This window comes from Aspergillus glaucus (assembly GCF_001890805.1).
Source record: "Aspergillus glaucus CBS 516.65 unplaced genomic scaffold ASPGLscaffold_3, whole genome shotgun sequence".
In the NCBI taxonomy this organism is placed as follows: Eukaryota; Fungi; Ascomycota; class Eurotiomycetes; order Eurotiales; family Aspergillaceae; genus Aspergillus; species Aspergillus glaucus.
In genome coordinates, this window is record NW_019170455.1 from 907,458 (window position 1) to 930,394 (window position 22,937).

General features: G+C 49.3%; 10 protein-coding genes and 1 non-coding gene across 11 annotated transcripts; 2 read left to right on the top strand and 9 right to left on the bottom strand.

The window, feature by feature from the left end:
* Positions 1 to 913: 913 nt before the first annotated feature.
* On the top strand, positions 914 to 2,257 carry ASPGLDRAFT_55153 (uncharacterized protein). Its single transcript, XM_022548121.1, has 3 exons — positions 914 to 1,100; positions 1,152 to 1,280; positions 1,351 to 2,257. The coding sequence occupies exons 2-3, from the start codon at positions 1,265 to 1,267 to the stop codon at positions 2,214 to 2,216; spliced, it is 882 nt and encodes a 293-aa protein (XP_022404543.1). The 5' UTR covers positions 914 to 1,100; positions 1,152 to 1,264; the 3' UTR covers positions 2,217 to 2,257.
* On the bottom strand, positions 2,214 to 4,628 carry ASPGLDRAFT_42922 (pseudouridine synthase PUS7). Its single transcript, XM_022545700.1, has 2 exons — positions 4,407 to 4,628; positions 2,214 to 4,352 (listed from the first exon to the last, which is right to left on the bottom strand). Exons 1-2 carry the CDS (start codon positions 4,598 to 4,600, stop codon positions 2,354 to 2,356), a joined length of 2,193 nt encoding a protein of 730 aa, XP_022404544.1. The 5' UTR covers positions 4,601 to 4,628; the 3' UTR covers positions 2,214 to 2,353.
* Positions 4,629 to 4,775: 147 nt separating this feature from the next.
* On the bottom strand, positions 4,776 to 6,445 carry ASPGLDRAFT_142582 (uncharacterized protein). Its single transcript, XM_022541772.1, has 2 exons — positions 5,713 to 6,445; positions 4,776 to 5,663 (listed from the first exon to the last, which is right to left on the bottom strand). The coding sequence occupies exons 1-2, from the start codon at positions 6,124 to 6,126 to the stop codon at positions 4,821 to 4,823; spliced, it is 1,257 nt and encodes a 418-aa protein (XP_022404545.1). The 5' UTR covers positions 6,127 to 6,445; the 3' UTR covers positions 4,776 to 4,820.
* A 302-nt stretch (positions 6,446 to 6,747) lies between these two features.
* ASPGLDRAFT_t34 lies at positions 6,748 to 6,819 on the bottom strand. The gene has a single exon. It is a non-coding gene; the product is annotated as a tRNA-Glu (tRNA).
* A 237-nt stretch (positions 6,820 to 7,056) lies between these two features.
* Positions 7,057 to 8,049, top strand: ASPGLDRAFT_55155 (uncharacterized protein). The gene has a single exon (XM_022548122.1). The coding sequence runs from the start codon at positions 7,078 to 7,080 to the stop codon at positions 7,909 to 7,911; it is 834 nt and encodes a 277-aa protein (XP_022404546.1). The 5' UTR covers positions 7,057 to 7,077; the 3' UTR covers positions 7,912 to 8,049.
* A 75-nt stretch (positions 8,050 to 8,124) lies between these two features.
* On the bottom strand, positions 8,125 to 9,368 carry ASPGLDRAFT_42924 (DUF2293 domain-containing protein). The gene is made up of 3 exons (XM_022545701.1): positions 9,300 to 9,368; positions 8,851 to 9,227; positions 8,125 to 8,783 (listed from the first exon to the last, which is right to left on the bottom strand). The coding sequence occupies exons 2-3, from the start codon at positions 9,217 to 9,219 to the stop codon at positions 8,298 to 8,300; spliced, it is 855 nt and encodes a 284-aa protein (XP_022404547.1). The 5' UTR covers positions 9,220 to 9,227; positions 9,300 to 9,368; the 3' UTR covers positions 8,125 to 8,297.
* A 157-nt stretch (positions 9,369 to 9,525) lies between these two features.
* ASPGLDRAFT_1001400 (uncharacterized protein) lies at positions 9,526 to 10,243 on the bottom strand. The gene has a single exon (XM_022539395.1). It carries the CDS (start codon positions 10,066 to 10,068, stop codon positions 9,643 to 9,645), a length of 426 nt encoding a protein of 141 aa, XP_022404548.1. The 5' UTR covers positions 10,069 to 10,243; the 3' UTR covers positions 9,526 to 9,642.
* Positions 10,244 to 11,524: 1,281 nt separating this feature from the next.
* Positions 11,525 to 12,273, bottom strand: ASPGLDRAFT_96598 (class I SAM-dependent methyltransferase; the record flags this gene model as incomplete). The annotated part of the gene is made up of 3 exons (XM_022550590.1): positions 11,525 to 11,724; positions 11,834 to 12,090; positions 12,164 to 12,273. Coding segments are annotated over 3 exons (567 nt in total), but the record flags the coding sequence as incomplete, so codon positions are not given.
* A 1,102-nt stretch (positions 12,274 to 13,375) lies between these two features.
* ASPGLDRAFT_42926 (uncharacterized protein) lies at positions 13,376 to 14,701 on the bottom strand. Its single transcript, XM_022545702.1, has 2 exons — positions 13,943 to 14,701; positions 13,376 to 13,885 (listed from the first exon to the last, which is right to left on the bottom strand). Exons 1-2 carry the CDS (start codon positions 14,666 to 14,668, stop codon positions 13,634 to 13,636), a joined length of 978 nt encoding a protein of 325 aa, XP_022404550.1. The 5' UTR covers positions 14,669 to 14,701; the 3' UTR covers positions 13,376 to 13,633.
* Positions 14,702 to 15,630: 929 nt separating this feature from the next.
* Positions 15,631 to 17,656, bottom strand: tpcJ (oxidoreductase tpcJ; the record flags this gene model as incomplete). Its single annotated transcript, XM_022549590.1, has 3 exons — positions 15,631 to 16,172; positions 16,226 to 17,480; positions 17,636 to 17,656. 3 exons carry the CDS (start codon positions 17,654 to 17,656, stop codon positions 15,808 to 15,810), a joined length of 1,641 nt encoding a protein of 546 aa, XP_022404551.1. The 3' UTR covers positions 15,631 to 15,807.
* A 3,860-nt stretch (positions 17,657 to 21,516) lies between these two features.
* On the bottom strand, positions 21,517 to 22,886 carry ASPGLDRAFT_42929 (sideroflexin family transporter). The gene is made up of 3 exons (XM_022545703.1): positions 22,744 to 22,886; positions 22,518 to 22,651; positions 21,517 to 22,456 (listed from the first exon to the last, which is right to left on the bottom strand). The coding sequence occupies exons 1-3, from the start codon at positions 22,845 to 22,847 to the stop codon at positions 21,681 to 21,683; spliced, it is 1,014 nt and encodes a 337-aa protein (XP_022404552.1). The 5' UTR covers positions 22,848 to 22,886; the 3' UTR covers positions 21,517 to 21,680.
* Between the last annotated feature and the right edge of the window lie 51 nt (positions 22,887 to 22,937).

Sequence of the window (22,937 nt, forward strand, 5' to 3'; positions counted from 1 at the left end):
CGTTCATGCTTTTTCTTTTGTTGCAAACCAATACGCGCAATTTTGCTGCTTTGACAGTCATGAAAACCCAAGCAGCCCCCCGCGCGGGAGGCTACCTGTATATAGATGATAGATGGTAGTTTAGCTAGGTGACAGGCAGTCTCGATCTGCCCGTCGTATGTCCCGCACCGGGACCAGGGTTTTTCCGCTTCCGAGGTTCCCAAGGACGCGTGGAAAGGCCCGAACCTCGACGTAAAATAGACACACACACACACACACACACTACTACTACTAGGGGCGCTTCATTCAGGAACATCTTTTCTATTGTCCATTGATGAGACTCGCATACAATATCAATGATATAGAATATTGAATTATTTGTTCTACTCTACTCCATATACCGCTATGCAGGAATCCTGCAAAGTGCCGAAACTGACAATCCCACACTAAATCCTCCAGCAACAGATAAATGTGATATCTGCAGGATCACGGCGCCGTCTCTGGCTAATGCGTCCACTACTCCATTCCAAGTATAACCCGACCTCCACTGCTCGGCGCGTACGCAACGGCACCAGCTTTACCACTCTTTACCAAAGAGGAATGTGTACTCCGGCGCGTACTCCGGCGCGTACTCCGGGCACATACTCCGGACGATAACCAGCATCAGATATGAACTTGCGCAGTCTGAGAGTCGCTAAAGTAGCTGCTATATTGAAATCGGAACAGGATAACCTGTAATACTACAGAGCTGCATCATGTGTTACATGCTCGTGTTTGTGTCCGCTATGGTGGCTGATGCTCGCTGATCAACCCCTCCGGCCTTTTAATATGGACGAATCCAGCAATCAGCATCGTCTGCGCCGTAAGATAGCGCTTGACGCTACTGCGACTCAGCCTTGTGTGATTTTTTTTTTTTTTTTTTTTTTTTCTTCTCGTTTGAGCCGCGTGCTTACTCTTCTTCCCCTCTCTCGTCTCACCTTGTTTGATTTCTTACTGAGGGGTGCACCTCGAGTTTTTCATCCTGATACTCTTTGATACTGTTGATGCCCGAGATGGCCGGATATTAATGACTGGAGCTGGCTTTATTTGATTCTGCTGCCATCTGTGATAGGCTATTCAGAGTAAGCGACACGAGTGTGCCTTGTTCGTTCGAGCGCTAAGAGTTCTTTCAGCGTACTTTTCTTTATTCACGACCAGTCTTATTGACCACGGAACCCGCATCTTATTCACAGAACCCGCATCTTATTCACAGAACCCGCATCTTATTCAAAGAAAACCATACCATATGCCATCATTTGAACGTGAGAATACCTCTCCCCAGGACAACAGCGATATTCATCCGGATTATCGACCCATACTCACGATTTGCAGCTCCCCCAGACGCAGTCGATCCTAGCGGCAATGGCTCGTCCGATTCAGGGAACGGCGAGAATGGAGCCTCTAATAATCTGTGGTCGAACACTGCATCACAAGCACCCTCACCGACCTCATCTAACGTAGCACCATCTCAAAGCACAACCAGCGGTGCTATTAGCAGTCCCAAAGCCAAATCCAATTCCAACAGCCACGGCGACGGTGGCTTGAGAACAAACACCAAAATCGCCATCGCCATCCCCGTTGCCGTTGGCGGCGCAGCTCTCATCGCAGCACTCGTATTCCTAGTCCTCTACATGCGCCGACGCAAGCAACGCAGAGCAGCAGGAGAAGCACATACACCGGTCAATTCACAAGTACACATACCAAAAGGACATGCTCACGGACAAGCAACACCGCGGATGGAAATGGCCACTGCCACAGCTCCTGTCCCAGCTGCACCGAACGATAATAACTGGACAATGCCCTCCCAAACACACAACCTGCAACCACCCTTCGACGGTCCCCTCCCACAACAACACAATTCAACCCCTGTTCTCCCAGAAACGTACCGCTCAAGTGATCCCGGTATGGGAATCGGATTAGCTCTAACACCCGAGCACCCGGTTCCCTCACCATCACCACCGTCAGCGGGTGTAGGCGCGGAGTTCCCGCGCGCAAGGTCACCGTTTAATCATCCCGATGATACGTTATCGGATATTTCGAGGGTTAGTGGACGGCGACGGGGTGTTGATGGTGACGGTGGTGGTGATGCGGATGCGGATGCGGATCGGGCGAGTGTTATTTCTTCTGTTTCGTCGATTGATGAGCATGAGCATGGACATGGACATGGACATGGTAATCGGGGATTTGATGGGCATTAATGCGTTTAGTTTTAGTTTGGTTTTGAGTAATGGATGCGTACGAGAATGAAGTTAATGTTGAATCAAACTTTTATTTTATAATTTACACCTTCACTCATGTCTATATAGTTAACTAACTAGTTAGTTACATGCTTTATTTATCTGCCTCCAAAACCAGGCGTATACGCCTTAACCCTCCCCTTCATCAACTCCCGCAACGCCATAGTAGCATACTGGCTCGTGCCGAGCTGGAACTTGAGCACCACGGCCAACTTTCCTTGTCCGGTTTCCTCGCCCTCTTCCTTGACATCGGCACCAGTCTTCTCAGACTCGGGGTTAGTGGCAGCCTCCAAATCCGTAACAACAAACTGCTCATCATCCTTCTCATACGTCTTCACTTCGAACGAGTAATCCTCGCCCATCCGGCTGAGTATTTTGCGGTAACCCCCGCTGAGACTAACGTCCTTCCATTTGCGGCGCATGTCGAAGGGGTCCAGGTTTCCGCCTTCCTCGCTGCCCATGAAGCGCTTGTAGAAATCCGTCATTGCGTTCGCGGGGTATGAGATGTCGAAGCCGGGGAGTGGGAGAACGACGTCGAAGATGGTATATTGGCCAGATGCGGCTTCGGTAGCGGAGAGGGCGCGCGCACGCGTGAACTGGTCATCTGCGGCGCGGGCGCTGTCGTGTGCTGCTGGGATGATAATGACTTCGCCGTCGGCGTCAACTTCGTTTTTGATCTCGGTCGAGGCGTTGCCTTCCTTATCGCGGTGTTCGTGCACGAGGACGAGGTCTCCCTCGACGACTTTGTCGCCGTATAACCGCCAGCGCTCACCGGCCGCAAAGTTCCAGACTAGACTCTGGTACGCGTGAACGTACATGAGTCTCAGGTTGCGGGGAATCATCTGCAACGCGCCGATGAAGTCGTTCTTCGAACGGCCCAGGTGGCGGATGAGGTTCATTTCCGCGGAGAATTTGCGGGGCAGTATTTCGAGTGCTTCGGCGCTTTTACCTGTGCTCTGGAAGTGGTGAATTGCCTGGGCGCGGGCCTTGTCGTCTGTGCTGATGTTGCCTGCGTCCTGGGATTGGTCTTGCGCTGCGGCGAGGACGTGTGGGGGGTATTGGAGGATTGCTTCGCAGGCGGCTTTGAAGTCGCCCTGGAGCATTTTCACGCCGATGGTGTCGGTGCGGGTGGAGAAAGTTCCGAAGCGTTGCAGGCCGTAGTAGTTGAAGTAGCCGCGTTCGCGGAGGTTGCGCAGGGCGGAGCCGACGAGGTCGTTGGCTTTGGAAATCGCTGTTTCGCGGTCGTTCAGGTCCACGCCGGGGATGTCAGATTCGCGGAGTGTGATCACGAACTCGTTTCCGTTGAGATCGCCTAGTTCCAGACCGTGCTCGCGGTACTCAAAGTCGCCTAGTCTCGCATTGCGGAGGGTCTTGTTCATATGGGCCAGTCGCTCCGCCTTCACTTTATGCGCGCACGCCCGCTGAACAGTCACACCCCGTCGATCTTTCGTCCCAGCAAACTGAAACGACTTGGGATTCGTCTTCAATGTTCGTGCCAAAAACGAGATCACCTCCATAGTATCCTTGTTCTCCTTGTAAATCGTAAAATGCAAATACGGACCACCAAGCTCCTGCCAGTTATTCCTGTTCGCGTCCCGTCCGCCGCGTCCATTCTGTCCACCCTGTCCATTCCGCTTATTGCGGTTCGGCGCGGCAGAGATCCACATCATACCCTCGCCGTCTGTACTGGACTCGAGCTGCGAGTTGAAAACGCGGCGGATGGTCTGGTGCACTTGGATTCGCTGGTCGCGGTCGGTCATGACAGAGGTAGCGATCTTGTCGAATGCGCTGGGACGCGCGTTCGAGGCTTGCGCGCGTTTGTGCAGGGAAACAATCTTGTCCGTAGCATCTTCGCCGAAGTAGGTGGTCAGGGTGGTGCGGTCCTCGTCGGAGAGGTTGAATTCGGGGGCGGGCTCCGGCGCAGTTTCGGTGGGTTTGGGTTCTTCAGCTTTGGGCGCGGTATTCTCGGTCGCAGGCTCAGCAGCTGGTTCGGGCTTGATATCCTTCTTCTCTTTCTTCTGCTCCGGCGTCGCGACGTTCTTCAGATGCAGAACCTGACCGGTAGTCAAGATCTCATTGACCAGGAAGTCGGTATATCTGTCAAACATCTATCAGTTCAACCTCACACACTCCATCCTAGATAACGCGTACCTCTTCTTCAAAATCCCCGAAAAGCCCTCATTCTCCGGACTAACAAACTCCGTAATCCCAACCTCGATCTCCTTCTGCAATTGAGCGTCGTCGGCGGCGGGTTTGACTGCGACGGCGACTTCTTCAGAGGAAGTGTTGTCATTGTCGGTCTTCTGGCGCTTGCGCGGCGACTCCACGATATCGGCTCTTTCCATTGTGAGTGATGTGGTTGGGTAGAAGTTGATGTTGAGAAGTTGGAGCTGGGACTGAGACAGCTGCGGAGAGTTTTCCGGCTGAATGCGGTATAGCGTGGGGTTAGGATATCTTGCCCTATTACCTGATTGGGAGTGCTACAAGGTGATACTACTGATGTAGTTAACGCATTTCAATGCCTGAAACAATGCTGTAAATGCCTATGTACTATGCAAATATATACTAACCAAACATGCGATGCCACCAATTAATCTTCCAAGACCCCCCAAACCGATGATTTATACAAACATTCGGCCCCCGGAATCCCTCCGCATTACTATGCCTCTGTCCATTCCCCCAGGCGCTAACGGGCAGCACACCTAGTCCGCCCATGGCCTTCCCCTCCGCAGCCTCTGATGCATCAATATATACAGGCTCTTTGATGTTATGAAACGGCACCCATGTTACGCGTCTCTGAGTTACGCCGGAAGACGAGAGCAAATCGCCAACTCCCTCGTCCGCTTCGACGGATAGATTGACTAGCGGATGTGTCGGGGGCAGTGTCTCGGAGAGACTGTCGATGACGGCGTCTGTGACGACGCCAGGGCCGCTGATTTCAAGGACCGTTGGCTCGTCGTACCGTGGTGGAATGATTGTCCACCGGTCCATGTGCTGTCTGCTATGTGCGAGCACTCGGACGATGGTCTTTCGGAGGATCGGGCTGAAGCGGCGCGGCGCGTACATAGTGTATTGGATGAATTCGTAGGGCCTGCTCCAGTGCCATTTGCGCATGAATTTGGGCGCAACGTATGGCTCGTCGATTTCAACGCCTAAGATGAACGAGACGTTGGGGTGGTTGTTGGTTTCTTCGGTGAAGAGCGGATTAAGCGGCGGACACTGCTTGATGGGTCGTGCAGGGAAGGCGTCCATGTCTGAGTAGAAGCCGCCATAGTACCACAGTACTAGGTAACGGAGAAGGTCTGCGCGGAGGACGTTGTATGGGTATGCTTGGTATGTGGTTGCGATTTCCGGCGCTTTTGATAGTGTATCAGCGACAAAGGCAGCAGCCCATTCATCTGTCGCAGGCTATACAGTTCAGCAACTGGATCCAATCCAGACGAGACAAAAGACTTACTGTATATTCCCAACCATTATTTTTGTTCTCCAGCATCTTCGAGTCTGACCCTCGATCCTTCACCTCCGGCATGATCTGCCAAATACGATCTTTGGCACTATAATCACCCCCATTCTCCGCGAGCGCAGCGCGCTCAACCTCTTGCAGCATAGCATCTATCCTGGCTTCATATTCGAAATCCGGATCCTTCCGGAACGACGAAGTATGCACGAACTTGGGAAATTCTTCCTCGTACTCGGGCGCGAGTTTATTCGGACTGGTGAAATTATGTGTCCTCTTCTTCGGCAACTCGGGCTCTGGAAAGTAGATAAAAACGATATAGCAAACGGCGATAAAGGCTAGCACGAGGAACCGTCTCCGAAAACGAGGTTTGTATGCGTAGAGGCGGGATTGATGTCGTTTTTCTGCCCACATGGTGGCGTGGCGACTATTTGCGGGATTTGACGGCGAGGGGAGACATAATCAAGAAGCAGGTGGATAGGAGTACTTGTAGAGGGCGTTAGAGGATAGCCAAGATTTCGCGTATTCTTGGAGGGATATATTTCAAGACACGAGGCTGAGGCTAAATGATATTCATTGGGTCTCGGCGGGATCCGTCGGTGTTGATCGGCTCATCGGCTGTGACGATGGCTATGCTTCTTGAGAGTATAATAGAGATGGAATTTGCCTGTTTCATCGGAATTCAAAGACCAGATTGATGTTTTGTATGCCCAGAGGCTGTCCGCGACACTGCATTAGTTATGTGATTCTCAAGCGATGAAAGAGAAACCGGCCATTGCCCCTTTAGGCACAAGGCCAAGAGATCGTCGGCTTGGTTGCTATTTATAGACTAGAGACATGGACTTTACCTGTTTCGGACGAGCCGTGGGGTCTCGTTGCTCTAACGGGAATAAATGTAGGGTAGTTACTTTAAGGGGAATCGAACTAGGGCCAGGCCTTAGGGCTGATTTGCTCTTTTTTGTTGACACCAAGAAATTATGGAGAAAACCTCGAACATCGTCTGGTAAAAAAGAAAAATAATAATAATAATAATAATTCCGGTACGGGGAATCGAACCCCGAGCTGCCGTGTGAAAGACGGCGATGTTTACCATTACACCATGCCGGAAAGGGTAACCTACTAACCATGGGGCCGTTGGGGCCTTTTCCAATGGACTAGCAGGGGCTGTTAGAGCGAAATGAATTTCCTTTAAGTGACCCATCTGTTTGTTTCAGGCAGCAGGCTCACGGTGAATGCCTGAAACTTGAGGCAGAGTACAAAGAAGTCAACAATGTAACTAACTAGTTAGTTAGATGGAGTATCCCCGATGGTGACAATGCCATTGAACCTCTCTCATCCTTTATTGTCTGTTTGGGATTTTGGAGAATGCCTGTGGAGAATACTAGTAACAGTTCTACAATGAAGCATCGCAGTAGCATCTCAAGGTATAAATATGACCATAATTCCAGCTTCATCTCTCATCATCAACCTCTCATCTACTCTACTATCAAACAATTTATCAACCCACCTCTAACAAAACCAAACAAGGTACTGTCCTCCACTAACAAGATGCCAATCGCACTAGCTGACATGGAAATGGACGACACTCCCACCGACGTTCGTCCAAACACCTACATCCCCTACTCCCCCGAATACACAGCCCCCATGAGCTCTCACAACAGCACCCACCAAGCCGCTGCCAACGACTCCAACCGCTACCCACGCTGGAGTGCCGCCGGAAACCGCGCCCTGGGCCGTGTCATCTCAGGCAACAATGACGACGACAGCTTCAGCGACTCAGAGCCCAACTGTGACAATAATAGCAACGGTGACGACAATGGTAATGGCGACATGGAACTCGAGGAAGAGCTTGACCTTCAGTATACGATTTTCGTTGGATTGCCGCTGGACACTCCCCGCGAACATATCTGGATGGTCCTCAATAGGGCTCGTAATACTGTTCTAGATAAACTCACCAACTGCCAGTTTGACTCTACGGCGCTCAATGTCCGGGACGACTCGTGGGTGCTTAGGTGCGACGCTAAGTTTAAGGCCGATACTATTGCCATGGCTGGTGAAGGTAATGATATGGAATATGTACTGACTTCTCTCGAGCAGTGGCTTTATACGCTCTTGGATATGCAGGTTCAGGGCGCGGATATTAGTGTCCCGTGGATGGCTGGGCCCTGGTCCATGAGCTGGTTGCTCTTTGTGTTGTGAGTGTGTGTTTGCTTCGTGGGCCTGGGCCTTCCTCTGATGCACAGGCAGTTTACATGATTTTATCCAGGTGCGTGCTTTTCTAATTTTGTCCCGATTTTTATTCCAGATTATCTGAAGGTGAGTCATGGAGGATTCGAGTGTTGGCAGACTGGTAAGCCAATACCCATGTTATATAAATCGCGTTGGCTTTTGGTTATTACAATGCACTGTTATCTTGGATATCTTCATATATCATTGTACTCGCGTAGATATCGCTCTAAATCTATGCAGTCGTAAGAATCGTAATCATAATGCAAGGCTGTTGAGGCCTGCCGTATGCCCCTGGTGTTGTATGTAGGGCATGTCATATCCAGAATCATCAAACCGTATAAAACAAGCTTCCAATCTTAGTCCTCCACCTCAATAATGTCCATATCCATATCCACCTCCGTTCTCCCCCGCAAAGTAAGCGGCGTAACCTCCCTCCCGCCCCCCTCCCAAGCCATCTTAATAGCCTTGACCGTCTCCCAAACCGCCTCCCTCGCCTCCCTCCGGTCAACGCCCGCATTTAACAGCTCTTCATACGACGTATGCATATGTCTTATATGTGCCTCGACAGCCAGGTCTGCCTTATGTTCATCGGATTTCATCCCCGTCCGCCCAACACGACCAGACCCTTTCAGGAACGCATGATCGAGGATGGTCTCTAGCGATTCTGCCGGCATTAACGGGAATTGCGACTGGAGGAGTTCTCTAGACCGTGAAGAATCCTTTGCATCGCGGAGGTGCACGGCGTTTGCACGCGAGGAGGCGGTTGCAGCGGCGGAGTTCAGGACGGATGAGTAGATATCGGCGGGGACGCGGAGACCAAGGGTTCGTTTTGCGGCGTTATTCTGTTTTCATTACTACTACTGCTCTTCTCTTCTATAATATAGAATGGGGATAAAGGAAGGAACTCACATAAACTAAATAAACCACCTTCCCCGCCTCCCTCGTCTTACTCCGACAATGCCTCGTGACGTAGACATCGCCCTTGGGCACGAACACATACCCCGACGGCAACGGTTCCCTCTCAAAACAATTCTGCTCAAACGGCTCATACGAAACCGGGAGAACGCCACGCTTGTATTTGGAGTATTTCTTCGCTTGCCGATTCTGACTCTTGGATTGGCCTGCTGGGCTGATTCCTAGTGCTTTGATGAGGTTGTTCTTGCGTGCTTGGGCAAGGATGGAGGTGGGGGATCGAGGAGTCTTGCTGATTTTGCGGGCGTTGATGTGTTTCTGTTTCCGGGGGGTTCGGGGGGAGGATCTCTTTCTTGAGGGGGCCATTTTTATAGCTTCGTATGGAGAGAATAAAGATTAGATGAAAGAAAGAGAGGAGGCGTTAGTATACCCCGGATTATGCACACCTTGGAGACGAGTGAATCATTGAGGTGAGGGGATGGATGGAATGCTGCAGGAGCTGTTGCCAACTGATGCCGGTCATGATTTGTCGAGTCTCTTGGTTATTTGTAGTTGCCCAAGGCCATTATAGAGGCGATCTCTGTTTCATTTGATTTGATATCCCTGTATTTCTTTCTAGAATGTTGCTTTGCAACGGTTTCTGGTTTGATTACGGCTTGTAAGTTTGGTATGCGCTAGTACGATGATTACAGGATTAGGCACATGTCAGGCACCGAGTCAAGGCAGTCAGGCAGCAATAGGGTTCAGCTAACTAGTTAACTACCAATTGATTAATCTCTCCCCTTTTTGTCAACTCATCACAATCTCAGATTGCCGGATCTCCTCCAGTAGGAGAAATCCTCCCTTAAACGTAGCACCATCAGGGCCACGCACGTCTTCTGACCTCACCACCTGCCCCTCAAAATTCTGAAAGAGCACAACGCGAACATGAGAGTCATCTGGTTTTCCCAGGCACAAAACGCTCCCAGATGCATCTGGTGCATTATCGCCACCAACCGTCCTCCAAAGTAGTGCGGTACTGTAGGTTGGGTATCTGTAATCCCATGTATACTGCGTTCCGTCAGCTATCGCTTTGCAGGAACGGACATTCCCGGTCGAGATATTGTTCCGATAGACAAAAATCGAATCACCATGCAGAACCTCTTCATACGGGCGCCGTCCTGCTATACGTGGCGAGCCTGCGGGACTTATCAAGTGCGGGAGGCTCTCATCCATGATTAGTGAGAGGTCGTGCTGAACCCATGGGGATACGCTAACAATTCATCACAGGGACATCTGTCATATGATGCGGTAGTATTTGAATCTCCCTTCCTCCCGCATGAATATGACGAACTCTTTCAGAATCATCCGCTTCAACTAGCCAAAGTGGGCTCCCGACCGGTCCACCTTCGACGACAGCAACGTACGTACAATGTCGTAGTGACGGATGTAAAGAACGAATAAGGTGCTCGTCGTCTTCTGTTTCTATACGGGATAGGAACTCAACCCTCGCTCTTGTAGGTGGATCCGCCGAAAATTCTCGACCTATACATCACCTAATGTCAGCCGGTCTCACAGTCAGTACATCATATGAAGGGGTATTTCTCACGTTCAACGATCCTGTAGTTTGGACGTTCGATAACACGGTCCATGTCGGTGGAGACCTGGTAAGAAACATGTCAATCAGCAGTCCTTCAGATAGCCAACTGGCTTCTACGACTCGTACGTACCACAGTTTTGGATTTGGAGATACAGCTGATACTCTCTGATCGAAAGAAAAAGAGCTCTTGCGAGCGATTGCTGCTTGGCTCCCAGGACGCTGTGTTGACGGTCCTTTGTCGCTTCGCTAGTAACACTGAGAAAAAACGATACTGAACGATTTCTCGATGCTAAGCAAGTCGTGCTGATGAGAAAAGCAGAAATTAAGCAGATACTGGGTCAATGGGGGATGAAAGGATGAAGACAGAATGCTAGATAGATGGATGATCTCGAGGGAAGTAGTAACTAACTAGTTAATAACTAAGGGCACGGGTGCCTTGCTGACTAAGACCCATCCACTGTCATTGATACTTCATCATCAGAAGAAAACAATCAGAAGTGATTAAAATGATGAGGAGTATGAGATGATAATGGTCAACAAATAAGTGAATGTTGCTTATGCCACAGAGGGTGCATAGAGCACAAAGCCCAAGAGCCTTACACTTTTTGCATCAAACGTCAACTTTTGCCTACTGAAGCATCTCAAATCTGAGAGAAAAGAGGTGCTTATTATATTATACTAACCCTTTAAATATAGTACGAAATAGACCTGGTAGAACCTAGGCTCATGAGTCAAGCACCTAACACACCTGACAAGAAACATACGATTGACCCAAACAGACGCAATCAACTATTTGCAAACCGTCGCATTTCCTGCATGTATGCAACGACGAGAATTGTCAACTACATAACTAAATTGTTTCTGTTCCCATGGCTCGACAGCATCATTCCCAAGTTCCACCTACTTTCCAGGACAACATTATTGCTTTCTTCCCAAGATGGACACAATGGTGGCATCAGGTACTGCATCAACCTTGTCTATTAATTGTGATGCCATTTGCTGGGCCGATTCTGTATCAGTGGCTCTCCCACTGCGCATTAATACCACAGGAACCAGGAAATGCATCGATTCCTTGAACCAATGCAGCATGTTTTGGGCTAGCCCTGGCTTGGCCCCAACACTGTATTGCTGTCTGGAGACACCCTGGAGTCCACGCTTGGCACATGCTTCTTGTACCACTTCGGTCAGTCGCAGGCTATATCCGACCTGTTTTGCGAAGTCGATAATGATGCCATCAAAGCTGGAAAACGAATTTAAGTCAATATCGTCCCACTGGAGATATCCGCCTGGTCCTGTTCATAGATTCAGGTTAGTCTCAGTCTCAGTCTTAGCAGAAAAGTAAGGCAGCCAGTGTGAAGCTAAAGGAAACTCTCTCCTAGACTATATGACTGTGGCACATACTCAGCAGACCAATTAGGTTGGTAACAATCGTTACAATATCTTCTTCCCGAATCGCCATCGCGAGGAGTCGAACGTGCACCAAATCGTAGCGGCCAAGGTGCTCCTCCGGGAAGGGTTTTGTCACATCGTGAGTTGAGTACTTAATACGACCGTGATCCGTAGGGAACATGGCTGCAGATAGGTCAAAGCCGTGAAACGAGCGCGGCTGGCTGGTCGGTATGTCTCCTAGTAAAGCAGCGACCTGTTCCAACCATATTCTAGAGCCAGAAAAAAAAAAAAAAGATCAGCATTGCTTAGGATAGGTTGGTGTATCAGGACTGAAAGCAGTACCCTGTCCCTGTGGCGACGTCTGCTACATTAAACAAGTCCTTCCTGTTAATCGAGGGGTGGAGAAGTTGGTCGTCGGTGATCTGGAGGAGGACACCGTGCTGTGTGTTCAGACTGAAGGAATAGCACTGTCAGAAATACCAATCTCATAATTCACCAGGCGGCCAAATGGAACGTACCGGGTCTTCTCGGCCTCGTTGCGATTGCTCATGATATAAATCTCTTCCGTTTCAGCCATCCTAGCAAACTTTTTGGAAGACGGTCAAAGTTGCATTCAGAGAAGAATTCGATAATGGGCAGTTGCAAGTATTGCACTGAGGCAGAAATACCAATCAAAGTTGAATGTCAGGAAGCGTCGGATTCGGATTGCTCACAAGTTTATATAGGTAGATCCCCAGTTGAGGAGTAGATGATCTTCAATGTTTAAACTTCTGCTTTCTCCGCTATATGTTTCCTTTTCCAGCGTTGGCATGGAGTGTATAGAGTACTCCGAGTACATGTGCATCGGATCGATTGGATGCCAAAAGTAAATGATAATTACACCCACTGATCAGCCATACAACAATGATTCAGTGAGCCCACTATTCTTAACTTCATACATGATTATTGGCTGCGGTATGTGCTTATTATGTGGACCGTTGAATCATTGCCTCCCTTAGCATGTACTAGTTCACTATTTCATGTACTCTGTACATATTAGTGCATTATTACTTGTATTTGTGAATTATTATGCCCACTCTGAGAAACGGTTTATACAGAGTATATACTTATTATACTGAAGCCGTCAGCTAATGTTATCTCCTTTCCCTTTCCTTCTTTTTATACATCCTCGTCCTAATAAACTCCTTTTTTGACAATGAAAGACCCCGAGCATCAGGAGACAGAAAAATCCGCACCACTAAGTCTCGATCGACTCGTCACATCCAATCGGGCAACTCTTCCCAGCAACAGACCTTACGTCGTGCGGTGTAGATACTGACCAGTTTTATGAGTATTCCGGCGCCGGCATTCATCATACAGGGCCTAAGCGTCCGCGAGATATATATGGCATACTCACCAGATTTGAACCCAATCAAAGAATTCTTTGCCGAACTCATACAGAAGAGGAGGATTGTTGAGCGTCGACTAGGAATGCTGCAGTGCCGTGGGAGCTGGGAGCTGGGACCTGTAACGACTACGCTGGTATCGGGGTGTGGAGGGGATGAGGGGACCATGCTTTGATCCATGGGGAATGGAAGGGTACTCGCATTTATGGGGGGTCTATTTAGCATCACCTGGGATTTTCTGGTTTCTAAACAGATAGAATAACCATCGGAAACAGGAATAAACAGTGTCAGCAGGTGGAATTCGTCAACACCCAAAATATCTCAGGCTTCAGAGAAGCTCGCGAGTGTTCTGAGCTCCGCAAACTAATGGGCAAGGCTTTATGCATAAAAGACCCAGAGGATAATATCCGTGTGCCACACCCTAGTCCTACAGCCGTGCAAGTAGGACTGCCATGAAAGTAACCACGCCTGCACCGAGCAGACTAGGTCTGGTTTGGAACGCCGCACCCTCTTCACCACCTTCATAGTCCTCTGCAGGCCTGTCCTTGACGATCTTAAGACATGTCATCTGGGAAGTGGCCTCGTCCACCAGATTGTTGTCTCCATTTCCGGAGAATACGGTCAGCACGGGTGTGATTTTGTAGACCTGCTGCGTGTATGCGGCTGCTGTACCGTTTCCCTGTTGATTGAGAAGTCAGTAATCATCCTTGGGAAGGAATAAGGGAAGATGATGTACGTAAGCAGTATTCTCTGCAATCTCCGACAAATTATCCGACTTGGACACAATAGGCCAGCAGTCTGATGAGGAGTTCTGCGAGCCGCTAATCGTCGACAAGCTCGCGAGCGAAGTAACGGTCAAGTTGCCCAACAAACTACTGCCAATCCAGCTAGCGCTGCATTCATCGAACGAACTGCTGTTCAACTCATCCTCCAACGGCGCACAACCATCACCATCCGCATCGTCGATAATGCCGCGCGCTCGTTCCGTAAGCCTGTCAATACACGCTTGATCAATTACCTCCGAGCACGTTCCGCTAGCAGCAGCGGTATTGGTAACATTCTGAGCCTCTCCGTTGTCGTCTCTCGGGCCCGCTAGCTCTGTCGGGTACTGAAATATCTTGGCGGGTGGGTCGTTGAAGAAGACAGCGCAACCGGCCAGGTCGTTCACCTCTAGGTCCGACGGGGTGCCGAGGTAGTAGATTGATTTGAATTCATGGGCGTTCTCCTCTCCCTCTCCAACGGTGAGATTGGCGGCCTTGACTAGGGACAGGCCTTCGAGCGACGATGGGACGTCTGGAATAGGAGCAGTGCCGATACCTAAGAAGGTGTCTTCAGCAACTGTGCAACGGTCTTCGGTGCCCTCGATGGGGCATGAGACTGCCTTGCAACCGACGAGGTCGGAATCCTGGGCAAAAGTAGAGGAAAGGAGCAAAGAGAGAAGGGTAAGGGTGCGGTATGCCATGATGCAGAGTTGTTCTATTGAGCTAGATTGAATGGGAAAGGAATGGAGAAGTTTTTGAGGTCAGCTTACTTTCAATACATGCCCTAATGATAGAGCCTCTTCCATTGTTTGTAGCGGGAATCCTTGGCATCGGGCAGATGCAGAGTTTAGCCTTGGCAATCGGAACCCCGGATCGGATAGAACCGCGTACCCTATGATGAATAGCCGATAGTATTGGCAGTCGACATGACCAATAACCCACTGCTAGTTAGCCTCTAGCGGTGAGTGGCTCTTTATCTGGCATTCCGAGGAACAAAGACGTCATATTCCTGTACAACTATACGAAGTACACCAGTAAGACAAAGGACAAAGGCAACCTGATTAGAGCCAGGTCGGTGATAACAGGGTCATCCTCGCTTGGGCCTGCCAGTGGTAGGTAAGCCCGATACGAATTCTGACCGCAGTACTTGTACTTCAGCCTGAGGGAATCCTAGTACTAACATATATAGTCTGCCAAAGTATCGCTGGGCACTGCATGTTTCATCCTTCAGTGGAGAAATTCAAGACTACAATCATGACACATCGATAATCTAGATGTAGGTCTCAAACCCTATTCTCTGCTATTGCCTAGATGGTAGTGAGAGATCGGGGACTCCCGAATTGATCAAACTTGGAAATTGGTATCTATCAAAACTACGTGTTAAAGCCTAGCAGAGAGAACATCTCCAGGCCCGGGCGGTACTACGGATGCTAGTCCAATGGCTGTTTCTAGTGCTGCTCAGTTTCCTGTTAGTTCTTATACGCGGGTTAGGGACTGGCGAGGTAATAACACTGCGCATTAGTCTGGTCATGTGTGTACATAGTGCAGTTTATTAGCCCCAGGCTTGTATATATGTAGGTTTCCTTTCTGGAAACCATGCATGATAGAACTATAAAAATACAGCGACAATGAAGCAGCTATTAATTGAGATGTTTTACGTCTGACAATATCTCCCATTTAATGAAGAGAATGGTGAAGGAACTGAGTTATCGGATGAAAGGCATCATTATGCGTCCGACGACAACAATCTATAATACAAGTAAAGCAACACCCAAAAGTCGCTATAAATAAAGCAAAACTACAAGTCGAAAGAAAACCAAAGGAAGAAAGGTATCTCAAATCAAATCCCCGACTCATACGGCCCATTCCTCCCCGTATACTGCACCCCAAACGAATTAACCTTCCCATACTCATCCCAAGCCTTGCAGGTCTCCTCCAGAACACCTCGGTCCAAGATCCGTTCAATCTCATTTGGTCGTTCGACAACCTGCTGCGCAAACCCTTGGGACTGGTGAAACCCGATGTGGCAATGCAGCAGCCAGACACCTGGGTTATTTGCCACAAAGCCCATTACTAGATACCCGCCTCTACCTTCCTCTGAAGGTAGCGTGGCTGTATCCCGGCGGGGTGGGTTGTTTGTATTTAGGGTTACATTCGTGGGTGAGTATGTCCCGAGGCCTTGGGCTAGAATTAGGAAGTCGTGACCTGTATTACGTTAGTTAGGGTTGCGGTTTACTGGAAAAGAGAAGGGTACGTACCATGAAGATGAATCGGGTGCGGTGCCCTGAAAAATGTCTGGACGACCAAGATCACGAATTGATCTGGTGTATTGGCTTGCACGGCTGTTTTATCGGTCATCAAACCGGTCTTGCTCTCGCCCGGTACAAATTGCTGCAGCGTTGGGTTGGACCAGGAGTTGTTGAAATAATCTCCTCCCAGTGTCCAGAGGTACATTGGGACATCCCCGACTTTGTTGTAGCTAACCTCTGAGTGAACGGTCTTGGCAGTGCTACTGATTTGTGCATCGAGACCAACCCAGGGAACCAGCTGCGAAGCTGGGAAATCCTCGCATCTTGAGTCGAGGTTGTCAAATGGGATTGACGTTGGATCGGTGTTATTATTCGCTCCCTGGTACTGCAGGATGCCCCTGATGTTATCACCTGCCGTGTTGTTGCTGCATATTGATTGTGGCACCGCGCGCATCCAGTAGTTATCAGCGAGTTGGTCCGCCGTGACTATGATATCGTAGCGCTGGCCCATATCAATAGGCACGGCGTTGGCTTCGAACGGGACGATGGGGACAAAGTCACTAGCGATGACTGTGACATTGTGCTGGTCGATGGAGAACCGGAATTGTGTGTGCACTGCGGCGTTGATCAAGCGGATTCGATATCTCTTCCCCGGAGCGAAAGTCGTCTTGTACCGCTCCCCAACCGTAGTGCCATTCTCTACCCACACATTCTTCCCGTTTAGCAGACCGCCCTGCATCTGGGCAGGCAGGAACAGCTCCAGCTGAGTTTGGTACATTTCATCGACGGTCTGATGGGACCAGTCGCTTAGGATTAGCGGACCCAAGTCTTCATCATACTCCGCTGGGGTCGGGCCATGAATGACGATTGCTCCGAACACTCCTTCCCATGCTTGCAGGGAGAAGTGCGAATGGTACCAGCTGGTACCGTATTGCGTCGCCTTCCAGACATAGGTGTAACTTTCACCGGGGGCGACGGGGCACTGCGTCAGCGACGGGACGCCATCCATCTGGTTAGTGAAAAACTGCCGTATGCCATGGAAATGTATTCCTGTGCCGTTGTCTTGCATGCGGTTTGTGACATGGACTTTGACGGTGTCGCCCCAGTTGGCTTCGATTGTTGGACCGGGGAATTGGCCATTAACCAGGAGCACGGGTCGTTCGATTCCATCTGGGGCAGCGGTTGTGTTGATGATGTCAAAATGGTACTCTCTCAAGATGCCAGTGTTTGGGGAGGAATCGTAGTAATTAGTGTTGATGTCGTACTTTTCGAATTGCGTTTGGTTGATTGGTTGCTCGGAGCTTCGGCTCCATAGAGAAGGGTCGTGTCCAATGGCACGACCTAAAACAATTGGAGCCAAGAGCCCCAGAATAAGAAACTTCATAATGATCCACCGTAGCATTGTGAGATCCATAGTACTTGATACAACTCCACTGGCATGTCGACGGGCTCTTCTTATATAGGCCTTTTCTGACGGCAGCTCCGCGACCACTTGACTACAACACTGAGCCTCAAGCTGTTTGTGACTCTGTCATCGCACCGTGCTGGGTTCATTACTGTTCTTGGTATTGCTATGTTTACCCTCTTTTCACCGACAAAACCTCGATTTACATCTCACGTGCACACTAAACACGAAGCGGCTTAGCGAACCAACAAGGAAATAAATCGGTATATCTTTCTAAGTTTAGTAACGATCCTACCCTGCAAATGCACCATCCTTGCATAAGCATTGTGCTAGATCCCATGGGAATACAGGTCGTGTGAGTCAACAAGGACAGAGTATTCGGGCCTAAAACGAGGAACAGCCCCTGTCGAAAGGGACCGGAGATGGTCATAGGTCAATGGGCGGAATTACCTTTTAGGCTGATTCGTTGTAGATCCGTATTGGCTAAGCTTTCGTATATCTTTGCTGTTTTGCTCGTATCTGCATAAACCCATGGCTGAGCTGTCAGCCCTAAACGAACCACTGGAAGTGATTGCTGACTCATCTCCGTTCTGGCTTGAATTGCAATTATTGTCGATTAGTTTTTCTTTACTTGGTAGCTATGCTGTAAGAGTATCTGCAAATTCGTAATTGATTGGTTGTTACTAATTATGGGATTTGCTGTGCATGGACATGCATATAATAATGCAATATTGTATTCAACCTTGGCCCCTTTGCCAACGCCACCTTCGCCTCCTTCGTGATCCTTTTACCAAGGCTTTTAGGGTGAAATTTCGAGGCCAGCCACGATGTCCGCTTTGTCCGCTTATCCCTGTCAAAGATGTCAAAGAACACGCATCTCATGACCTAACGACGGACCCATCGGACTCGTTAACAACACGCTAATTTAACATAGCAATCACGATGTATCGAGAGAAACCTGGCCTAATTACAGGGATGATCCGGGGGAAGACACGTGGAGATCTGACAAGCTTCTAAATTTGTTTAGTCTGTCAGATAAGGCACCAGTCCAGGAGACAGGGATACCGTCAGTAGCAATCGGGCTTCCCGAGGCGCATGATTCTCTGAATAGTGCTAGTCATTTGTTTCATGTTGAAGTGCATGAGGGTCCAGCTGCGCTATAATCAGCTTTAACATGGTTTAAATCCCTACAATGATATGTTATATTGACAGGGATCCGGGTTCTGTCATTGGTTGGATCTTTCATCATAGACTGAGAATGGTATTGCCGATGACATGCCGATTGTGATCTTCAGTACATGAGCATGCATATGCAGCCCTACTCTAGGCTATTTCATATCCAATGTTACGTAGTCTCCCCTCTGCAGTGTCACCCTATTCAGGTCATTAGAGTGCAGTATTGCGTAGCGAATCTATAACCAGTGACCGAGGCCATGGCTATGGTGCCCGCTTACCCCGATATCCTAGTCAGCAAGGAATCCAGGGTCACATGATTAAGATTGAGGCCCAACTAGCTCGTTTTCAAATTTAGCTACCTATTTCGGTATAGTTGACCCTGCCAAGTGACCGGAATAGGTATCCATTGTTATTCACTGGAGATATTGTTCATTTCGCATGATCTTCCCGAAATGAAAAGTCATCCGTTTTGTGGCGTAGGAGAGCTCATCTGCGTCTAGAATCAGCTTATACATGAGGTACGTATCATTCCAACATGGCAGCCTATAGACCATTTCGGGTAATCGGATCCGACTGTCCGGACGGAGATAGTCATTTTGCTAATGTATTTCGAAATGATGCTGGTCATGTATATGTTGGAAAGAGCATGATGTGGTATTTGGAATCTCGGACAAAGAAATACTTTTGCTCAGCCGGCGATGTTGAATCGGGCCGGGTGTAAGAATAGAGATATCAAAATTGTGTCACAAGATCGATATAGTGCCTTTTAAGCATTTCACAAACCAAGGACCCCTCTGCAACTCCCCCACGCATATAGATCTCAGATATCCAAGTCAATAAGCAATTATTCAGGGTCTCTGGTAGATCCGATCCCTACTTCGGGACCGCAGGATTCACGGGCCCGAGCTCGGAACACCGAGTCCGAGATCGGGTATAGGGCAAGTCATACAAGTAAAACCGAATACGAGGCCAAGCTGGAGGAAGACTCCCATTGTAGCAACGATGCACTTGTATATATTAAACAGCATCCGGAATTCGCAAAAGGATGGTTGTCGCGGACCGAAGAACGAATCGGTTTTTCGGCGATGGGAGGTTAGGCATACATGTTGGGCCCGAGGGCAATGGCTATAAATACGGCCTAGAGACATCGCCATGGAAGGAAACAATCAAGTGACAATTTTCTCTTTCTTTCTGTCTCATCTGCTTCATTTTCCAATGGATTATAATAACGCTATATTGCAAGACAACATCCTTCGAGAGCCATAAAGCAACTGGGTTATCCCACACAAGATTAAGGAGCCAGCCTGGCCTTTATAATCGATCCCCCAATATCTCCAATGTGCTCTGGACGGGATTAAACAGTGTCTATATACAAACTTTACTCTAAAAGTGCGCGACTGATTCCACGAATCTACTGGAACTTCGAGCCATAGAGATTGGTCGACCGTTTGGGGGAGTCCTACCACTTGCACTGTTGTACTACAGTGACTAACAGAAGGCTCATCTACAGCAGCCCTCAAAATCGGTCCTGGCAACAAACGCGTCCAATTCAAAGAGCTTCGGTAGCATTACTTGGACGATAAAGAGATGTTGGCGAGGCGCACGTCGTTGTGACTATACATGGGTGCTTCAACGGAGCCTGCGTCGCTGTCTGGGGATGGTGAACCCACTAGATGCTGTTTTTACCAGTACAATATCAGACTAATCATGTCATAATTGTACTTTCGAATTCCGACGGTCTAGCGCCGCCGTTTCATATACAGCCCTAACAGCGTGAAGACGATTGATACAGACGCTTTTCAAATGTGGCCCTCCATCTCTTGAGATGTCGCAATGATGTACCAAAGCTTACATCTGACATACTGGGCCAAGTAATGGCATGGCTTGTTGCAGCCTGTTTCCTCCGCAGAGAACTGGATCAAAAAGAAATGGTTATGTCCAAGTGGGTTATCCCTCACGAGACCTAGAAACTAGTCTCGCCTTGATAATTGGTCCGGTGATATTCGCTTGGTTTTGAATCCAACATAAAGAGGGCGGTTCAAAAACGCACCCCCGAAGTCATGACGGAGAGACCCTTCATGACATTTTGCCACTGATACAAGAACGGCCTCTGATGTACGATCGAGCTATCGCTGGTGTCCATTTTGACAGCCGAGTTGCGCGTACATTGTTGCGCGTACATTCGAACACGGCATATCCCATCAGAAATATCAAATGGTCTATGGGTCATCGTTGTGTTAGCATTCCCTAATCTTTCGAATTGCGAATTTTTACCACCAAGGCCCCTCGACAAGCACTCGAAAGCAAGAACGTACGAGGCCCTGTCCTGCACTTCGCCAAAGATCCGGGATTCCAGCTAATCGAGTCCTAGCTAACAATGCGGGCACCGGATAAGACAATGCTCCTAAATTACGGAGGGAAAGGAAAGCGCGTGGATACAAGCAGAATACATGTTGACATCCACGACAAGGTCTGTATACAAACGTCCAAGCACCTACCTGGTCAAATAACATTATGACTGACGATGTCAAAGTTTCCGGGCAATATTTACCATATTCCAGTTTTAAGGAACCTTGATGTGCGAGAATTCGCCCTCGCAAAGCGACGAACATGCGTTGGAGATGGTCATCAAATGCCTCCTCTCCCATCAGGGCTTTGCGAAAGAATAGCGATCTGAGAACGATTTTGTTGTCTGGAACATACAGTTAAACAGGAATATGTCCAGCTGAATGTAAATAACAGAAACATATATGCAAGTATGTATATACTCTATCATGCGTATCTATACACATCCAAATAGAACAAACCAAACTTTTCCAACCCACCCATGACCCTCCATAAACATACATCATCATCATCATCATCTATGCGAAGTAAAAACGGTTACATCCCCCGATTAAACTCAACCTGCCCATCCAACCCCCCCTTCCCCCAAAACTCCTCCTCCAACGACTTCGCACTAATAGCCTGCCTCTGCGGGAAAGCCCCCAACGCAAGCGGCAGCGCAAACAACGACGTCGCCAGAATAACACCCAGGTTAATCGGCATCACCATCCTAGGTCTCGCCTTCAACCACGCCGTCTTCTCAAGTCTAACCAGGACGAGCGGCGGGACAACCATGATGGGTGTTGCGTTGAGGACGCGCGAGATGGCTGTTTCGCCGACGGCCAAGGTAGCTGCTTTCTTGCTCTTGCCGATGCTTTGCACGGCTTCGCCGGTTTCTTCGCGTTTCTTCTTTTCGAGTTCCGAGAGGACGGGGTAGATGTCGATTCCTTGGCGGATTTCTTCGCCGCGCATGAGGAAGACGTTTAATGCGGAGGCGCTGGAGACGGCGGCGAAGGGGACGAGGCGGCCGAGTATGAGTCTCGTGTTTGGGTTGAGGTTCTTAAGGCGCGGGACGAGGGCGTTTAGGCCCAGGGCGACGGAGCAGGATGCGGAGACGGCCATGAGGTAGGACTGGGCTATTTGCGAGACCGAAAGAGGTGTGGACTTGTTCGCGTTGGCGGAGTTGATTGCGACGTTGAGAGATTGATTGGTGATTTGCCAGAGGAGGGTTCCGGTTGTCTTCAACCCGGGCGTGAGCATACCACCCGTAACGACCAAGTTCGACAGGACATAGCTCGACATGCGGAACGGGAGGAAAACCGGTTCGCCGGTGTCTGCACACAATTAACCACCGCTCCATCCATCTTTATCCAATCTCACAGGGGCGAGGCGTACCAGGATGGATTGTCGAGTCCACCACCTTCTTTGCGCGCCATAGTTCCGGGGTCATGTTAGGGATTTGGCTCTGTTTGTAGGAAGTGATAAGGTTCTTTGCATTTTCGAGGCCCGACGACGAGACGAACATCATCCTTATCCATTATCAGCTTTGTTCACTCAACAACGAAGTCCATTGACCGAAAAACGGCCAAGTGACTCAATCGCAAGGGTACAGAATGCTCACCTTGGATCCGCGATGTCTGCGGAATGGCGCACGCGGCCCCAGTATGTGCTCAGGTCATACTGAGACGCGGGGAGTTCGCGATTCCCAGGAACAGACGAAGTCATGGCGACAATTGCAAAAGCGTGGACTGTACAAGAAAAAACACCGCGGGGAATTTCACAAAATATGACTTTCGGAGGGCGTAAAACAACCTG

Bases quoted from the DNA above. Each gene is read 5' to 3' on its own strand.
- ASPGLDRAFT_42922 (XM_022545700.1), bottom strand. From the start codon at position 4,600: ATGGAAAGAGCCGATATCGTGGAGTCGCCGCGCAAGCGCCAGAAGACC. The intron at 4,353-4,406 runs GTACGCGTTATC...GATGTTTGACAG, and splicing joins TCGGGGATTTTGAAGAAGAG to ATATACCGACTTCCTGGTCA.
- ASPGLDRAFT_142582 (XM_022541772.1), bottom strand. From the start codon at position 6,126: ATGTGGGCAGAAAAACGACATCAATCCCGCCTCTACGCATACAAACCT. The intron at 5,664-5,712 runs GTAAGTCTTTTG...TGAACTGTATAG, and splicing joins ATAATGGTTGGGAATATACA to CCTGCGACAGATGAATGGGC.
- ASPGLDRAFT_55155 (XM_022548122.1), top strand. From the start codon at position 7,078: ATGCCTGTGGAGAATACTAGTAACAGTTCTACAATGAAGCATCGCAGT.
- ASPGLDRAFT_42924 (XM_022545701.1), bottom strand. From the start codon at position 9,219: ATGGCCCCCTCAAGAAAGAGATCCTCCCCCCGAACCCCCCGGAAACAG. The intron at 8,784-8,850 runs GTGAGTTCCTTC...TAATGAAAACAG, and splicing joins AGGTGGTTTATTTAGTTTAT to AATAACGCCGCAAAACGAAC.
- ASPGLDRAFT_1001400 (XM_022539395.1), bottom strand. From the start codon at position 10,068: ATGGATGAGAGCCTCCCGCACTTGATAAGTCCCGCAGGCTCGCCACGT.
- ASPGLDRAFT_42926 (XM_022545702.1), bottom strand. From the start codon at position 14,668: ATGGCATACCGCACCCTTACCCTTCTCTCTTTGCTCCTTTCCTCTACT. The intron at 13,886-13,942 runs GTACATCATCTT...CTCAATCAACAG, and splicing joins TTGCAGAGAATACTGCTTAC to GGAAACGGTACAGCAGCCGC.
- ASPGLDRAFT_42929 (XM_022545703.1), bottom strand. From the start codon at position 22,847: ATGACTTCGTCTGTTCCTGGGAATCGCGAACTCCCCGCGTCTCAGTAT. The intron at 22,652-22,743 runs GTGAGCATTCTG...ATAATGGATAAG, and splicing joins GCAGACATCGCGGATCCAAG to GATGATGTTCGTCTCGTCGT. The intron at 22,457-22,517 runs GTACGCCTCGCC...AATTGTGTGCAG, and splicing joins GGACTCGACAATCCATCCTG to ACACCGGCGAACCGGTTTTC.